Raw genomic sequence first — 17,254 nt, 5'->3', positions numbered from 1 at the left:
GTTCCATGTGTCATGTGGGTGCTGCAGTGTGTGGAACCTGGACATATCCCTCTAATAGGTCTTATCAATGGAAACACTTAAAGGTACAATCCTTATATTTTTTTGACCTTGTGTTCTATGTTAGCAAATTGAGGCAGAATAGCATTTATCATACAAAAATTTGACTCTAACTGTCTTCCGTCTAGCCGCTACAGTGTTCGATAAATTCTCTTGGTCGTGATCTGTATTCATGAGGGCAAAGTTTGCTGTTAATGTGCCTTGATGGACTGTTGCGGCTATATGGAATTTAGCTTTAAACTCAGTTTGAGATTTTTGTGGAGCCATTCAGTTATTAGATTACAGATTTTTTCTGGCTGAGCTCCATGATGATTTAAACCGGTTCTCATCCCAGGTTGTTAGACACCCATACACTTGTTGCACCCCTTCACAGATGCTGCCAGAACATGAAAGAACGTGAAACAGTCGCAGTTTGGTCAGGTTTAGGCACAAAATTTACTTTGTTTGGATTAAAATAAATATGTTACATTATGCTACCTTACCTTACTTTACACTATGCTACATTAAGTTAAGTTGCTCAGTGGAGCAACGCCCCACCTCTTTATTCTGGAAGTGAGGAAGTAGAATATTCGCAGTCTGAATGTTTTTTTTTGCACTTAAATATCAAATTATCACTAAAACGTCCCTGATCAGACAGAGCACTCAGTTTTTTTTTTTGGTTTTTTTTGCAGACACATGGTCAGTGAGAAAGCACATTCATGTGGACTGAGTACAACAAAATATTCTGAACATGATGAGACTATTCATAAAGACATTTTGATTGTATGTTCAGTTATGTTATGTCACGTTATGTTACGTGTATGTTTGTAGTGCTGAGCTGTAGAGCTCACCATAACAGTGCTCTGCCTGTTATGTTTAAAGTGAGGGAGTAGAATACTCACAGTCCACATAATCCTTTTTTTTAAGTGCTTAAATATCAAATTATCACAAAAGTATAATATTGCCATCCAGATGAAGGTATTCATTAACATTTTCATCTAATATTTTGAACATATGGTCAGTTATAGCTGACTGATGTATGTAAATTTTTAACAGTGGTTACACGACCACTTGTAGCATGCGCATCCAATCATGTGCGCATCATAAGTGCTCTCCGATAAACTATTACTACACTTCGGACAACGTTACGTCACGTTACATTACGTTGGTATTTGACAACCTGGGAATGAGAATGGTTGTGTTTCTAACAGCCAAATATGCCAGTATTAGCACAGAAGAGGGGTTTTTTTTTAAAATATTATCCTATAACCCAAAAAGGATTGCAACTTTAACATGGAGTTGTTCTTGTATGCGTGTGATAATGCTGTGATTAAACATTTAACACATGCTTTCAGGTTCCATCCTTGCAGAGTAATTATGTGCTGTTTGTCTTTTTAGTCAGTAGGTACCTTGTTCCTGTAATAGTCATGTTAATATGTTTATCACAGCAATACCACACAGGTAGAAAAGCAACATCATGAGCAGTGATGAGAGTGTTCTTATTCTATAACACATGATACTATTTCTTGGTGTATTTGTTTGTTTTTTTTCTAAAAGTAACATTTCCAATGTTAACCTGGCATTATATCCATATTTTTCAAGATAATGGGAATTGGGGATGCATTTTTCTAATTCGGTGCAATTTAATTTAAATCGATTGAAATATAACATGTTGCTTTATGTCCTGAGTTTTTTTTTTAAAGCAGGACACACAGCACACATCCCAAATTCAATGGCTGATTTTCTATCTGATGCAACAAAAGTTGTCAGGTTTATAAAACCGGTTTTCTCAAGCTATGTTTCTTCTCCACTGACAGCTGTACTATTTTTTTTTAAATATCTCTGATAGCACAAAGAGTATCAACAATGAGAGTATAGTGTTCTCCCTCCTGGCATGGTACAGTGGTAGAAATTAGGGGAAAAAGCAAAGAAAACAAACTAATGCTTTACGCTCATACGTATCTCATCCATTTTCATACCACTGCCTACATGAGTCAGTAGATGAAGTCATTAGCTTGTTGCTATATGCTTCCATTTAACTGTCAAGAGAATTTGTCGCAAATTTTTTAAAATGTTGCAACAAGAAAATGTGAATTATCCAACAATGGATTCGGAAGTATCACCAGAAGTTGGCAGTACGTGCTACATTACGCACGACTGTAATAAACCGAGTGGAAGTTGGGGTCATGAGCTGGAAATAAAACTGGTTGTTTGCCGATGGACTCTGAACCACAAAGAAGGAGAAGAAGAAATAAAACCTGTCGTCTTGGCCATCTTTGAGAGAAAAATGTGCAGAGGTATTCAGATCATTATTATTTTTTTCTTTTTTTGGCTTCCATGTCAACTATATCCTTGACAGTGGAAACAGCTTCTTATTTTCTAAAAACACAAAGAGGAAGTGTGTTTCCATCTTCAAATAAGTGCAAAAATTATTTTTTGAAAAAGGCAGATACCACCTCAACCTCAACCCCTCTCAAATCCTAAGTCCCGCCCCTTTTTGATGTTCTCCAATAACCTGTTTCCTGCACTTATGTGTATTAGGCTTGTCTGTGGCCAAAGGGAAACCAAATTTTGAAGATGATTAAAATACCCAAAAAGGGGGACCTGTCTTAAGTTAGCAAAATGCAAGCTAACTAGCTAGCAAACAAAAAAAAACTCTAAACTGTCTCAGTTTGGCTATCTCAAAACTACATAGTTGGGTTTTGGCACACAGACCACAGATAGATCCCTGACCCATGTTCCACAGAAAGGGGCAGGATTAGGAAGGGTTATCTGAGGACGTTTTTTTTGTTTTTTTGACTGTTGCTGTTTCCATCAATGCAATACTTTAAAATAAGTGAATTTAACAGACCATACTCGTGGTTTTGAATATTTTAGTTCATTAATGACAAAACATGTACTTTACACAATATAACTTAAAGACTTTTGGACAATTTTTGGTAGTAATATAAAGTACATGTTTCAAGTTTAATGTACAAAAATATTAAAAAATGATTGATTTGACTTGATATTGCTATCATGAACTTGTCTCTTTCAGAGGGCCCCATGCCGGGTGCAGCTTTATATTAAGATTTGGGGCCTAATCATCATCATGTACCTTCAGCATGATTTAGTAGGCCTCAGCACTGATACTGTATTGCTATAGTGTTTATTTTATTTTAGCGTGAGACGTGGTAAAAGCACATCCTGGCTGGTGTGTTTTGGGCCTGTTGTGGACACTCGGTGTCTGTAGTTGCAAACTGAGCATTCATTTTGAACTTATGTCATCTTGCTTCTCCATCTCACTCCATCCTGTCCTGCTCTAGCTCATGTTGGATTGATCTGCAGCAGCAGCAGCAGCAGCAGCAGCAGCAGTGAGGTACCTCTCTACAAAGCAGGGCGATGGTCCATTCACTTCCAATTCCACCAAGTTCAAGAGGGGTTTCTTGTTCTTGAAATTCTTAATTGAAAATTTAAGACATTCAAAAACATTAATCATGGTTTGATTTTTCCACCATATATAGTAATATTGGTTTATTTATACAAAGGCTTGCTGGCCATTAGCTGGTTAATTGGGTTAAGTCATCTGATTTTCATACTTTCAGTATAAATTTCCTTTTTTTTTTAAATGTTGGTTTTGAAATGAATCCATCATTTTGCAGGTGTTCAGGAGTACTACTGCCTTGTGTCTCCAGGGGGAGCTCTGTGAAGTATAATAAATTGCCTCATGTTTTCTTGGTCTTGACAGAACTTGAACTGATATTTTTTTATTTTAATTCGGGCTAGCAAGCATTACCATATTGATTGAACTTTAATTAATTAAATTTTAATTTTGGTTTCCATCAATAAACTCAGATTTGATAAACTGAGATTAGCTTTTAATTATACAAGAGCTCTGCTTAATTTTAAATCTGGATTTACTCATTTTAAACCTGGTTTTGCTAAACTCTGATTAGAACTAATCTTAGGTTAAATTGGGCCCGATCTTTGTGATGCATCTAGTTCTCTGTTAAATTTGGCTCCTATGATCAGTATGGGCCGTTTCAATGATATGCAAAGGCAAAAAGCTGATATTTGATGATTGATGATTTTGTTTTGGTGGATATACACAGTAGGTGGGGGTGAATAGAACTGGTTGAATTGGAAGTGAAGCGGTCTGAAACCTGCTTCATGAAGCTTGTTTCTATTTTCTTGCCCCATGAAACCGACCCTTCTTTTCCACTGCTCCCCGTGACCAAACACACTCCAGCACTGCTCGCCTGCATCTGTGACCTCAAGATCCTTCACACCCTCACAATAAATCTTACTACTCGCACACACCCAAACATACACACATGTATGCACATAATGAAATTGTGCATGCCCTCACAGACACACAGCCAAACACACAGCTCCACCTGAGCGCTCACTCACCTCCACACCTGGGTGACGGGTGATTTAAAATCCTTTTTGGTTGCTCAGTGGAGCTTATCCGGTGCAGATGATCCAGTGGAATTACTATATAAGTCTTGATTTTGTCCACCTGGGCACAGCGAGAGGGCAGAAGCGCAGGGCATCCAAGGCTCAGAGGGCATCAAGCAGACCTTGGCTAAATATTTCTCATGCAGTGTCACCTACTTGACACATTTTTGTGATAAATAAATCCAATTACTCCAGACATAATTATAACGTCGCTGTCAGATGGAAACTTTATTCTGCCAGAAAGCCATTCTTGGTTAGGTTTGGGCGGGGTGCTCTTAGCCAGAAAGTCCTTGGTCATGTGTAGAAGAAAAATTTGCTGCTGGGAGAAATGATCCTTTAAGGTTTTCTGCTATAAAGTCATTTGTGGTTAGATGTAGGGGACAAAATGTGCTATTAGGAGATGTTAGCTTTGAAAGTTTTCTGCTTGAAAGCTGGAACAAACCACCATTGGGAGAAGTTACTATTCAAGGCTTTCTGCCAGAAATCCCTTCTTGGTTAGGTTTAGAAGGGGTTACAGTTGGAAAGGGCCACAAAGCCCTTACTGGCTAGGTTAAGACAGAAAAAAATGTTGGGAGAGGTTACCTTTCAAGGCTTTCTGGCAGAAGGCCCTTCTTGGGTGGGTTTAGGGGCAGAAATTGCTGTGAGGAGAAAACAGACTTTACAGATTTCAGCCATAAAGCCTTTCTTAGATAAGCTTAGTGGAAGAATTATAGTTTAGGAAAGGTTAGGTTTAGGGGGAAAGATCATCACTGGGAGGAGTTCGGTTTTAAGGCTTTCTGCCACACAGCCCTTCTTGGTTAGGTTTGGGCGGTGTGGGGAATCACCATGGGGAGAAGTTAGCCTCCAAGGCTTTCTGCCAGAAAGCCCTTCTTTGTTAGGTTTAGGGAAAACATAATGGTTTGGGTTACAATAACAAGATTTCTGTCAGAAAGGCTAACTTCTCCCATGTCTAAAATGTCAGGGTTTGAGTTAATACAGTGAGAAGGGCTTTCTGGCAGATATCTTCCCGCTCCAAATAATAATTTTGAAAAAACAATTTTCTGAAAAGTAATGGCTTTGGACAAACAAGGTTCACACCTGACAGCAACAGCTAATAAAACAAGATTAAGAAACCAGTGCACAAGGTGTTATATTTTGTTTCAATAATAGAAAGCCTGAAAGAGAATCTCCCTGCTGGTTTGCCAGTGTTGTCTCCCTCCTCAGCTGTCGCTCCCCTGACATGGGATGATAATGAAGCTCTGTCTGACGAATGCAGTTCCCCTCAGAATGTGGCCTTTGACCTCTACCCTCCAACCTCATATGTGTTTTCTTCCCTTTCTCCTTCTGAACTTGTTTCTGTCACAGGGATGCTGTGAGAGATGTGATGCACTCCAGTAAATAACACTTTTCCCTTGCAAGATACTGCATATATAGCTGTCGTGTCTTTTCTCAGCTTGGTTTTAACCCCTGTGGTCTAAAAACACTGACCCTTAGCATACTGTCGTATGCTGCTTACCTGCGTGCTCTCTCAGAGGTCTAGCCTTTTCATCGTATTTGTCGTTCCTCCTATCTTCCTGAGCATGAAAATCTGGCCTTTATATTTGCTGGCACACACATATACACACACACGCACACACAAAGGTAGCCTCGGCTCATTAGCTAGACAGATGCTGAAAGTTAATGGAACATGAAATAGGCGACTTTTGACACTAAAAGCTTGATATGAAATGTTTCTTACAGGCAGGAGATGGCCTTACTATAAATTATGATCTAAATGTGCAACTTAGGGAACATAAACATGTTTAAAATATGTGTATTTATAACATTGGACTACCATTTTTTCACTGGTAGAGCTACTGCACTGTGGACCAATATGTGGTCAGGGAAACACAATGCATTTTCCAGTGAAGCAGAAGCAAATGTGTTCATTCCTTTTTCTCGCTTGTATCTCAATGTTCATTGAAGTGCATGTGTTTGCCATTGGACTGGATTGCATTTGAAATGTGTGCTGCTGTTGGCATTTATAGGTTGGTTGGAAAAAGAGTTAATGGCTACTAAAAACTAATATTATTTCAGTAACACAAGAAACTCATGTTAGCCTTCTAATGAAGTAATGTTTTTCGCCTGTTGCACTGGATGATTAAAAGAACAAACATCGCCAGCAGCACATTATATCAGATCTAGTTAATTATCATTAATAGGGCAAGAAACTTGCAAAAAGACCAAATTGAAACTCAAACATTGTCTAACACCATTGTATGACTGGGAGTGGACTCCAGGACCTCCAGTATTTGGATCAAGTAGGAATGTCAACAATGTCAACATGACCACAGTTATAAACATTCATAAAGAAACAACTACAGAGATTGAAATAAACTAGACAAAAGGTTCAAAACAACTACAAAGAGACTTAAAATGACCACTTAGATACTCAAAACAACTACAAAGAGACACAAAATGACCACTTAGATACTTTAAAACAACTACAAAGAGACACAAAATGACCACTTAGATACTCAAAACAACTACAAAGAGACTTAAAATGATCAGTAAGAGACTCTACAACTACAGAGACTCAAAAGGACTACAAAAGGACAATAACCCCTGTAAACACATGCAAAATGACCAATAAAAAGAACACCTATTCACACGGGGAAACTACCTAAAGATAATCAAACATTTAGATTTAGCATGTTTGGATACAGCTTTGTTGATTTTCTGTGACAATTAAAAACTGCTCCATGAAAGAAAAGAATAACACTCCTAACAGGTGAGGGGAAGTGGATTTGTCTCCCTTTGTGCTTCACCTCACACATGCTGCACTGCGCTCTAATTAGAGCTACAATAATTGGTGGCAATAATTGGATGTTACCTCACTGACACACGATGTTCCTGTGTAATGAGGTGCCATGTGAAGAACATGTGTTGAGGACTACTTCACCTCACATTTGTTGCACTGTTAATGAGGTTTAATCAGATTTGGGCATATTTATAATACAATTCCAGTTGTAATGGTTGCCATCACTTCGGAACAGCATCCAATCTGATTGGACACAGAAATGAAATAGTCCCAAAAATTTTAGCTGTAGATTCCTCTATGGATACAAATTTTCCTTTTTTTTTTTTTCAAACTAATATTTTATCCACTGTCATTGTCATTCTGCAATCAGATCAGCAGGACTTATTTATGGATTTATTTATTTATTCTTTTTTTTTTTTTTTTTTTATAAAATATTTTCAAAATAAAGCTTATTGAGAAACATTTCAGGTAATGGTTGGGTTAAAAAATATATAGTTGACTAAATCATCTGTCAATGAGAGGAGTCTTAGTAGGCCAAGTTTTAAGTTATCTGTTAGTTGGAGGGAAAAAAAAATTATATTTGGGAAATAAATTAACAAAATGTTCAGTGACCTTGTTCAGACACACTCAGAATCATTACTGCTTTTTCCATTAGCATTTAATAGGCATCATGCTTTGTACCCAAAAATATGTAAGTAAATAATTAAATCAATAAAATGAATAAATAAAATAGATATATGAATGCGTGACAACTTGTTGAAGTACAACTACTAGTCAACAAGGAAAATCTCTAGTTGAGGGCAGCGTTTCCTTTTCAATTACAATTTTTTAATCAAAAATGTTCCAGTACCCCTTTTTTCCTTTCCGATAGCCTGCCAATTACGTAACCTGAGTTTTGTGTATTGACTGATACAGAGTACTGAACCAATACCAATACATTAATTATAAATATACACATACATACACAAATTTCTGCATAGACTTCCAGTATCGGCGGCTGGTATTGGAACAACCCTAAAAGAAAAATGAAATGCCACTTCTAATTTTAAAAGTGAGACACTGAACATAAGATCATGTGCAAAAGTGTTCTTTCCCCTTAAATCAAGATAATGTGATAAATAATCATGAACCTGGCAAGTTAAACAGCATGATATTTTTTCCATAATCACACAGCCCTGAGTGTCAGTACTCCTCTTTGCTGCAGTATCTCATATAACAAGTCATATTTTAGCATACATTATGTTTAGTTAATGTCTAATTAGGCTGTGAACGTGAAGGATATGTAATTTAAAGAGCTACAAGTCAATCTACTAATGATGGAGCCAGCTCTCTGAGGTTTTAATGGGAGGAGGTCAAGTCTCTGAGGAGGAGGAAGCAGCCTTTCACTCTTGATCTGTCTGTCTCTCCCCTCACACGTTTCCTCTCCTGTCTCCCTCCCTCTGCATCATATTCTCTCTCTGTCCATGGATATTCATGAGTCAACAGAGTGAACTTGCAGTCTTCTCACCAGCAGAGATTAACGGAGGTGTTAGGAGCGCCGAAAGGCCTCGGGGATGAATACAAACGTTTGGAAGCATTAGTTACTGCCGGCGAGGTGCTGATCTGTTCTCGTCAAGTCACAGCTCAGCGAGACAAGTGTTGAAGCCCCAATCTGTGATTTGAGCTGTTGCTGTTTCATCTTCAATCTTTAATTATTAATCTCTTGTTTTATTTCAGGTAAACGTCACACATCAATGTGTTTTTGGTTAAAAAAAAAAAAAAAAAAAAAGCTGTGAATTTTTTTTTTTTGTTTTTTCTGGATGAAATCACTTTGTCACTTTGCAGCTGTGTGTGTTTTCTAGCTTGTTTTGCACATGCTCATTGCATTACATGATGCTCATCGGCTTTGGCTTTTTCTTTTGCATTCAACTTTTCCACAGCTGCAGTCTTTTCAGAATTGGATACAAAAAAAGCACAAACATGCCAGGAAGGATTGTTGTTTTTACACTTTTAGGTCATGGTAAAAACCTAAAAATGTAAAACTAAGACATTTAATGTAGAAACACATTATTGGCAACAGTGAAAGCGCATTATTGTTACAATTTCATGTGTTAATTATATTAACAGCTCTGTTTTTAAAATGGTTGTCACAATGTTCATTATGTTTTTTAAAATATATTTTTATTTAGCTATTTTAATCTGGGTACAGACCATTTTGGATTTTTTGCACCAGCTGTAGGTCAGGCACTTGCTATTCTACTATTCTTGAAACATCTTCAGGAAATTCATAATTAACAAATTAATAAGCCTTGAAATTATTTTTATTTTCAAAATGATTTATATGGCACATTGACTGTCAGTGATGTTAGTTCAACAATGTAAAGGCTGCAACACGTTCTCACTCTCAACTTGTCAAATACAGCAGCTTGGTCAGTGGCCCTGTGCTTCAGACTATGACGTGTTGGTACCACTCAGTTTTGCACATACAGAAATATAAAATGTCTGAGTAGATTTTCAAAATAAAGGCAGAAAAATTACTTCTTTAGGTTTAGGCGACAAAACTACTTGGATAGTTTTAGGAAAAGATCATCGTTTGGGTTAAAATAACTACACAAGTTCACGTACATAACGTACGTTAAGTGAGTTTAACTACATCAAGCTACGTAACTTTATACGTTATGTAAGTTTTAAAAAATAAGTCAATGCTGACCATTTGGTTGGTTTCACACCAACACAAAGCATTGTCTCCTGTGTGAAAGTCCTTACATTCGCAACTTATGTACATCGCATAAGTTTAAAAAGAAATCAAAGTTGATTATGGGTTTCACACGGGACCGTGGCATCCTGGGTTAAAGTTCTGGTGCACACAGCTTAAGTATAATATGTAGCTTTCATACATTACCTGACGTACATAGGTTTTGGAAGTTAAAAAGCAGTCAATGCTGACTTTTGTTTTCACACAGGACACAAACCTGATACATTTATGTAGCTTTTGTACATTACTTCACTTATGTAAGTTACATACACAAACCCTATGTTAGATACGTTCAAAAGAAGTCCAAGCTGACTATAGGTTTCACACAGGACACAAACCCTGTACAATACATAGCTTTCGCACATTACTGAACTTATGCATGTTTTGTAACTTACATATGACCTACATTACGCAAGTTAAAAAGACATACATAGGTTTTGTAAGTTAAAAATAATTCAATGTAGAGTATTAGTTTCATATAGGACACAAACTGTGTATATTATGTAGCTTTCATACATTACTTAACTTGTGTTTGTCACATACATAGGGCCTACATTACATAAGTTAAAAATAAGTCAATGCAGACTATTGGTTTCACACAGGACACAAACTCCAGTCTCCTAAGTGAAAGTGCTGCGTTTGACACAACCATCCACCTCTACTCCATGCGCAGACTTTCTTTCTTATAATGTTAGAGAGCTGCCTACAGCGTCATGCTTTGAAGCATAGGGGCACTGGCCAAGCTGGTGTATTCAACACATTGGTGGGTGAGAACAGGTTTGTAAAGGTGTGGAATTCCAACCGAGTGTGATTTCGTTATCTGGAGCGTTCCTCCACCCGCAGATAGTGAGAGGACTGGGATCGTAGACATTTCCAAACATCATGATGAAACGTTTTCATCACGAGCAGGCTTTGCCTCACTTGGCACCTTAAATGTACACGAGTGTATTTCCATGGACTTGCAATCATCAAACATGCAATCTAATCTGGCTCTAGATTCATGGCTGTGTTCACACGTACTCTTTTATTGCACAACAAAGCATTGTGGAAGATTTTATCTGAGTAAAATAAGCTGTTCATTTTAGCTTCTGTGTTCCTCTGATTTATATCTTACTCCCACTGCTTGCTACAGACGCTGTATTACTTAACAATACTCACTTATTACAATAATTTTCTATGTTTTTCTTTTTTTTATCTTAATAGTTGTGAGAAACACAAACTTTGGTATCTCCTTTCATTGACTGGTTGGGAGAAATGATGATTTTTTTCTCAACTTTAGAAAGCTCTCTGCCCTCACAAAAAACTTTAAAAAGCAGGTTGAGGTCAGGTTTGCTCAGTAAAATAAGCTGCAGGAGCCTATAGGTTACTTCTCTATTAAGATGTAATAGTATGCTCAGACTGAAAACAACACATTGTTAAGGTTGAGGGAGGAAGGAGTATTCAGATCTTTTATTTAAGGAAGTAAAAGTATAATGTAACAGTATAGAAATAATTTCAAGCCCTGCTCTCAAAATTTGTACCAGCAAAAGCATTATATCTGAGATGTCTACAATTCTTTTTAAACATAGTCACAATTAATTTTAGATGTAAGAAAAAGAATTTAGTCAGAATGTTGTATAAATCTTTAGTGTTCATATCTGAAATGAATATGGCAAGTAGGGTGACATATCCAAATTAGTTGGTTGATATATCAGAAATGCATTTGATAGTATTTGACTAGTGGAAATTGAGTTTCCACCAGTCAAAATTTGTTTTCAACATGGAAATGCATTCATAAACGTGAGTCATTATTCTTACTACTGATATCTGTAGTTAGATTAAAGATATCTGTTAATCAGTTTTGACTAGTAAAATTGTAATTTCTACATGTGAAAATATATTGTAATGTCAGAATCGTTTTACTGATAAATTGAAGTGGAAATGAGTGGAAATAGTCCACTTTGTGTGTCTATTTTCATTCAGGCTTTTGTTCAACTATATGCAGATGATACTGTCATTTATACATCTAATTCTCATTTACTTCAAATCCAAACGGCCCTTCAGTTTGACTTATGAGTCTTAAAAACTGTCTCTGCCTTTCTAATAAAATTATACTCAATAATTCAAAAGCTTACACTGCTCTTTTGTACAAGACAGAACTTTAAACCAAAATCTAATAATCAAATAATGACACGTAATAATGGTACATGTCTGCATAGAGTTGATCGAATACAATACTTAGGTGTCTGGCTTAACTTAATTTTAAACCTCACATTGATCATGTTCTCCAAAACATACACTTTGGAACCAGTGTTTTATTTTGATCTAGAAACTGTTTTACTTTGAGAATTAAAAACTTGCTTCACAACTTATATTACCATTTTTTTTAATACTCCGACTAGGGCTGTGTGTTGGCAAGAATTTGGCGATACATATCACGATACAGGGTTTATAATTCAGTATATAGTGATGTATTTCAATACTGTAAGCAAGGTGATTTATTGGAATAACCCTAACTGTAATTATAGTGTAAAGAACACATCACTATATAAAATATCTTAATTAAAAAGTCACAATATTACGATACAGTTTTTTGAGAATTGATATGTTATCACAAAACATAGTACTGTGGTATTCAAAGTGTATCCAGATATTCTTATGTCCTTAATTCCACTGTTGTTTTGCAAAATGCTTCCAAAACTAAGCTGCTACACTTGGTATCAGGTTAGTCTTAGAAGGTATTTGCACAAACACCACAGCACCTTGATGGAGAAGCATAATTCAACCAACAGTACAAACAGTACGTGTGAACACAGCATTAATCTGAATAATGTAGATCATGACAGAGAAGCTTCAAAGGGACATCAAATATAAAAGTCTGCTGTCAGCAACTAAAATAAACAAGTCCACCTCTGAGTTTCCATCTTTCAAGTACACAAACAGACTCCCCGCGAAATCTGCAGGCAGTTGAGACAGCAGTAATGAGATGAATCAGCAGGAAAACTAACTATGGATCAATGAAATGTTTGAACACACACACATACACGCAAACACACACGCAGTGAGGACTTTATCTGAATGCTTCAAACAGGCCGATAGATGATGTGAATTGTTATGTAATTTTCACTTTGTCACCTCCTGCCTGCTTTTCCAATCAGACAAGTGTTGACTGGCTTCCTATTTGCTGTTTCTTCTTCTTGTGTTTCAGTATGATCTACTCCTTGGTTACCTCATAACAACTGATATATCAGCGACTGGAGAGAAACAAACAAACCTCTGGATACACAGACTGCCGTTGTCTCGGACTTGAATTGAGAGACAGGAAATTTAAAAGCAAAGACGAGCGAGGAAAACTTTTCTTGCTGTGAAGCCAAACGATGAACTGGACGGAGGTCGAAGCTTCTTTTCTGCTTCGTCCCCCTTAAGAAGGACGGACATATTTTATGCTTGACTGTAAATAAAAGACGAAAGACTCCTGTTTACAGTTCGACCGGTCATCGAGAGACCTGAGTTAATCACTGCCTGGCCAACGTTTGTACCACACACACACACATATAAACACACACATCCACAGCCTCTTCTGGAGCAGTGACGTACTTACTGTACGGTAGCAGCACCGGTAGCCCAGAGGACGAAGAGCACAGTAGCGTTTGCACAGTTTGTCTCAGGCACAGCATGGTGAAGCACAGCTCACCGACCCTCAGTCATTCCCCCTTGACGCCTCGCCGACCGTAGCTTCACCGGTGAGTCCGAAAAAACGAGGGACAGACGGACGAGCGGGATGGACAGATCACACTGTACAGAAAAGAGAAAGCTTCTGGGGGAAACACCAGAGCAGCCAGTTCTTGATATTTCCCCCCCGCGGACGGCACATAAAGTCCATGGCCTGTGGGTTTTTCTTTCTAACATTACGTGAATGGCTTTTGTGACGTGTGCATTTTGGTGTATTCTTTAACAAAAAGGCATTTCTAATTGAATTACGATTACAGCAAACGGTATTCTATACAGCAAATGCCTTCTTAGTGTTGTCCTAGTGTCGTTCTATTGTGGGAATCTTTTCTAAAAACTCTAAAAACTGACACCTGTCCAAGCTTTTATAGTAGAGGAGCACACATTCTTTGCACAAATAGTGTCTTGCACAATATTCGCAATATTTGGCTATATTATATTAGAGATCATTTATGATAGTCTAGCCACACAGGTGAAGGTCTTCCAACATGAAAAGTATTACTATTATCCAGCCCTATTTAAAGAGAGGGAGACAATGTGAATCTTTTCTAGCTCGATTTCCACCACGGACCAAAATGTTGTCTTTTCAGTATTTAAATTGATTTATTTGTCTATTTGTGAGATACTGATGGCTTGCATTCATGCTCTATTTTAAAGGAAATCTTATTTTCCAGTGTAACCACACCATGATAAGACAGATTTGAGTGGTGAATAAAGCAGAAGATGTGGAAAGGTGCCAAGCAGTAATCTGTCTTTCTGTCTGATTTGACTAAAAGCAACTGTAGCAAGATGGTGGAAACGATATACGAGAAAGTGTCTGAGCAGTTTGAGAATATTGAGGTCAAAGGTCAGGCACAGTTCCAGGTCGTCATCCCTGCAGCTGGAATGAATCCAGCGTCTGGCTCGCAGACACATCAGCAGGTACTTGTACCTGCATCTTCCATGTGTAGCACAGTTTTCTAAGCACCAGGCCACTCTTAAGATCTTCACACGATGAGCTCACTTCGTAAGCGGCTACTCAAGGAGCAGATAGGAATGCCCGATCCTTGTTGTTTTCTCTTATTCTAATTCAAGCATTTTCTATCCTTACTGTGTATGTGACCGACCAAGTTGAATTTAGATATTGTTTATGAAATAAAGTATTTTAAAATCAAAGATCTGGTGTTCATATTTATAGACACATAATTCTACTCATCATATACTTAAGGAAGGAAGTGGGGGTAGATTCAGCTGCTAATGTTTAAACACTAAACACACAAAATCAGGAAGTTATTAGAATCAAGCAATCTTTTCTCATAAACTTAACAAATTTGATTTATTCAAGTTATCTAAACTTAAAATTTCTAGTTTTTTTCAGAACACTTCAGAACATTACCAACATTAGTTCCTGTAAGTTTAAGTCTTTAAATGATGAGTTGATAGAATGTACTGTACAAAGTTCAATCAATTCATTAGGTTTCTAAAGAAACATGATCAGCATATTTAGCTGACTTCCCAGCATGCATTGAGTGAGTTTAAACTCTCCTGAGGGAAAGGAAATTGTTGGTTCAACTTAATATTTTAAGCTGAATGAACACGTTCTCTCCAGTGCAACTGAATTAGATTCAACTTTGACTTAAAACTGTTTACTTGTTCCTTGTACTTCTCTTTTCGAATTCAAATTCAGTCAACTTAACAATTTAAGTCGGCCCAGAAACAAACTTTCTTAAGTTCAGTTCAGTCTTTTGGACAGGACGGATTTCTGCATTTCAGTTGGAAAAATAAACACAACACCAAACAGGAGAACACCTGCTGCTGTGCAAACCTCTCTGAGCAGGTGGGTACACAAGCTCAAATCCTGGAAACACTTAGAGCCCATTTGCACTGCGCTCCATGACAGTTAGTATCACAAATCAAAGCTGCACTGTGCATCATGTACCATCATGAAAGTAGAGCCTACTTACAGATGATTTCTGTCATTAAAAATAAAACTACAAATTTAATTTCATGTCCACATGGTCTGAGCTGTTTGTGCAGGATATTGACCAAACATTTCATTAATATAATTTGAGTCTTGTAAAGATGTCCCTGCCTGTATGCACACAAAATATATGATGTTACAGTATTTTACATTTGTATGTCAAAAATCTTACTAACCAAATTTACGTGATGCTCATTGTAGTCTCTTTTTCGCTGTGTCTTACAAACCAAAGTTTATCACATTAATATGCATCAAAGTAGTACACAGATGTTACGTAGACGCAGTCCAAATCTTTTCCTTATATGCACTTTATGTCATTTCTGCCACTAGGGGTCTCTCACATCAAAACAATACCAGTAATTGCGGATGAAAGCCTATTTGACGCAGGCAGATGTCCAGGTCCAGGAACAAGGTAATATTAAATTTAAATTTCCGTTACGTTTCGTCACCTTCGCTGACTTCCTTCCTCACTCTCTGATCATCTGGTGGTGTCCTGCTTATACAAATTAGAAGGGGTGAAGGGGATATGATGCCACTGACAGGTGACCAAATAAAACACCTGAATAAAATAAGCTTTGTTGGAAACACTGATAATGTAAATACACAACTCAACATATGTAAGATAGGTCTAGGGTTTTTTTGGCATCTGAATGAAGATTATACCTTTAAACCTGCATTAATTAATTTTCAGTCTCTCTGGGGAAACACAACAGGCTTCCATCTGATGCTAACATGTTAGCAAACAGCAGCACTGAGCAACATTATCATTCTTTTTTAGAGTCATGTTTCAGTCCACCTGATGAATACAAATCCAGTAATAACTCTCCTTTTAGCTTTGTTTTGGTCTCCACCAACTCCTGAAGAAAATATCTGGCTTTTCAGAAGCTAAATTCTCCACTTTGTTCACCAGTTAGCCGTTAACTGTGTCTGTCTGCTGTTGCATGCTGAGCAAATAACGTACAGTCGGTTTTTCAGTGATGCTTTTCATTAAATAGCTATATGCAGCAGCAAAAAATGATACTGATGAGACCAAAGATGGAACCAAAACTTTAAAACCCAAACAATAAATAAATTGCGAGTGAAAGGAAACTTTTGGGAGTCAGACAATAATTCTCTGTAGGTTTATCACTATGAGCAAACCACACACATTACATCACATTATACATGGTCATCTGATCCATTGTTAATGTAAGAATATTGAGTGGTGCAGCTTTAATTGAATAGATTAATAATAAAATATATTAATACTCCATCATGAGGAAAAGTTCTGCATAAAAAAGCCCTTTATTATATTATTTACAATGAAGTATTAGTTAGTAAGTAAGGATTTCTTTTTTTAATTCTGAAATTGAAGTTAAATGTTGAGAATAAGCTTGAATTTACAGTATTAGTGACAAGCATAAGAAAAAAATAAATCAGAAGAGGAAGTTTTTGTTTTATCTTGCAATATGAAAATAAAGTTGAAATGTTGAGAATAAAGTCAAATATACCATATCTAAAATAAAGTTGCAATCCCATGTCAAGAAAATGGAGAAAGTGTCTTGAATAAAGTCAAAATGTTGAGAATAATGTTGAAATGTTTTGAATAACGCGGAAA

The 17,254-nt window shown here is 37.0% G+C and overlaps 1 protein-coding gene across 4 annotated transcripts in view; it reads left to right on the top strand.

Moving 5' to 3' along the window:
* Positions 1 to 14,861, top strand: part of cnih3 (cornichon family AMPA receptor auxiliary protein 3) — a 123,876-nt gene extending 109,015 nt beyond the window's left edge. For 2 of the 4 annotated variants that reach the window (XM_084737882.1, XM_084737880.1), the window contains exons 6-7: positions 28 to 83; positions 13,177 to 14,860. In XM_084737882.1, the coding sequence (XP_084594008.1) occupies positions 28 to 55 (28 nt within the window). In that variant the 3' untranslated portion in view covers positions 56 to 83; positions 13,177 to 14,860. Of the gene's footprint in view, positions 1 to 27; positions 84 to 3,341; positions 3,395 to 13,176 lie in introns of all 4 variants that reach the window. The other 2 variants (XR_014771941.1, XM_084737881.1) reach the window with 2 other exon arrangements.
* Positions 14,862 to 17,254: the final 2,393 nt, after the last annotated feature.

Source organism: Lutjanus erythropterus, chromosome 15 (assembly GCF_056507025.1).
Source record: "Lutjanus erythropterus isolate fLutEry1 chromosome 15, fLutEry1.hap2, whole genome shotgun sequence".
NCBI classification, from domain to species: Eukaryota; Metazoa; Chordata; class Actinopteri; order Lutjaniformes; family Lutjanidae; genus Lutjanus; species Lutjanus erythropterus.
This window is presented reverse-complemented; position numbering and strand designations above follow the sequence as displayed.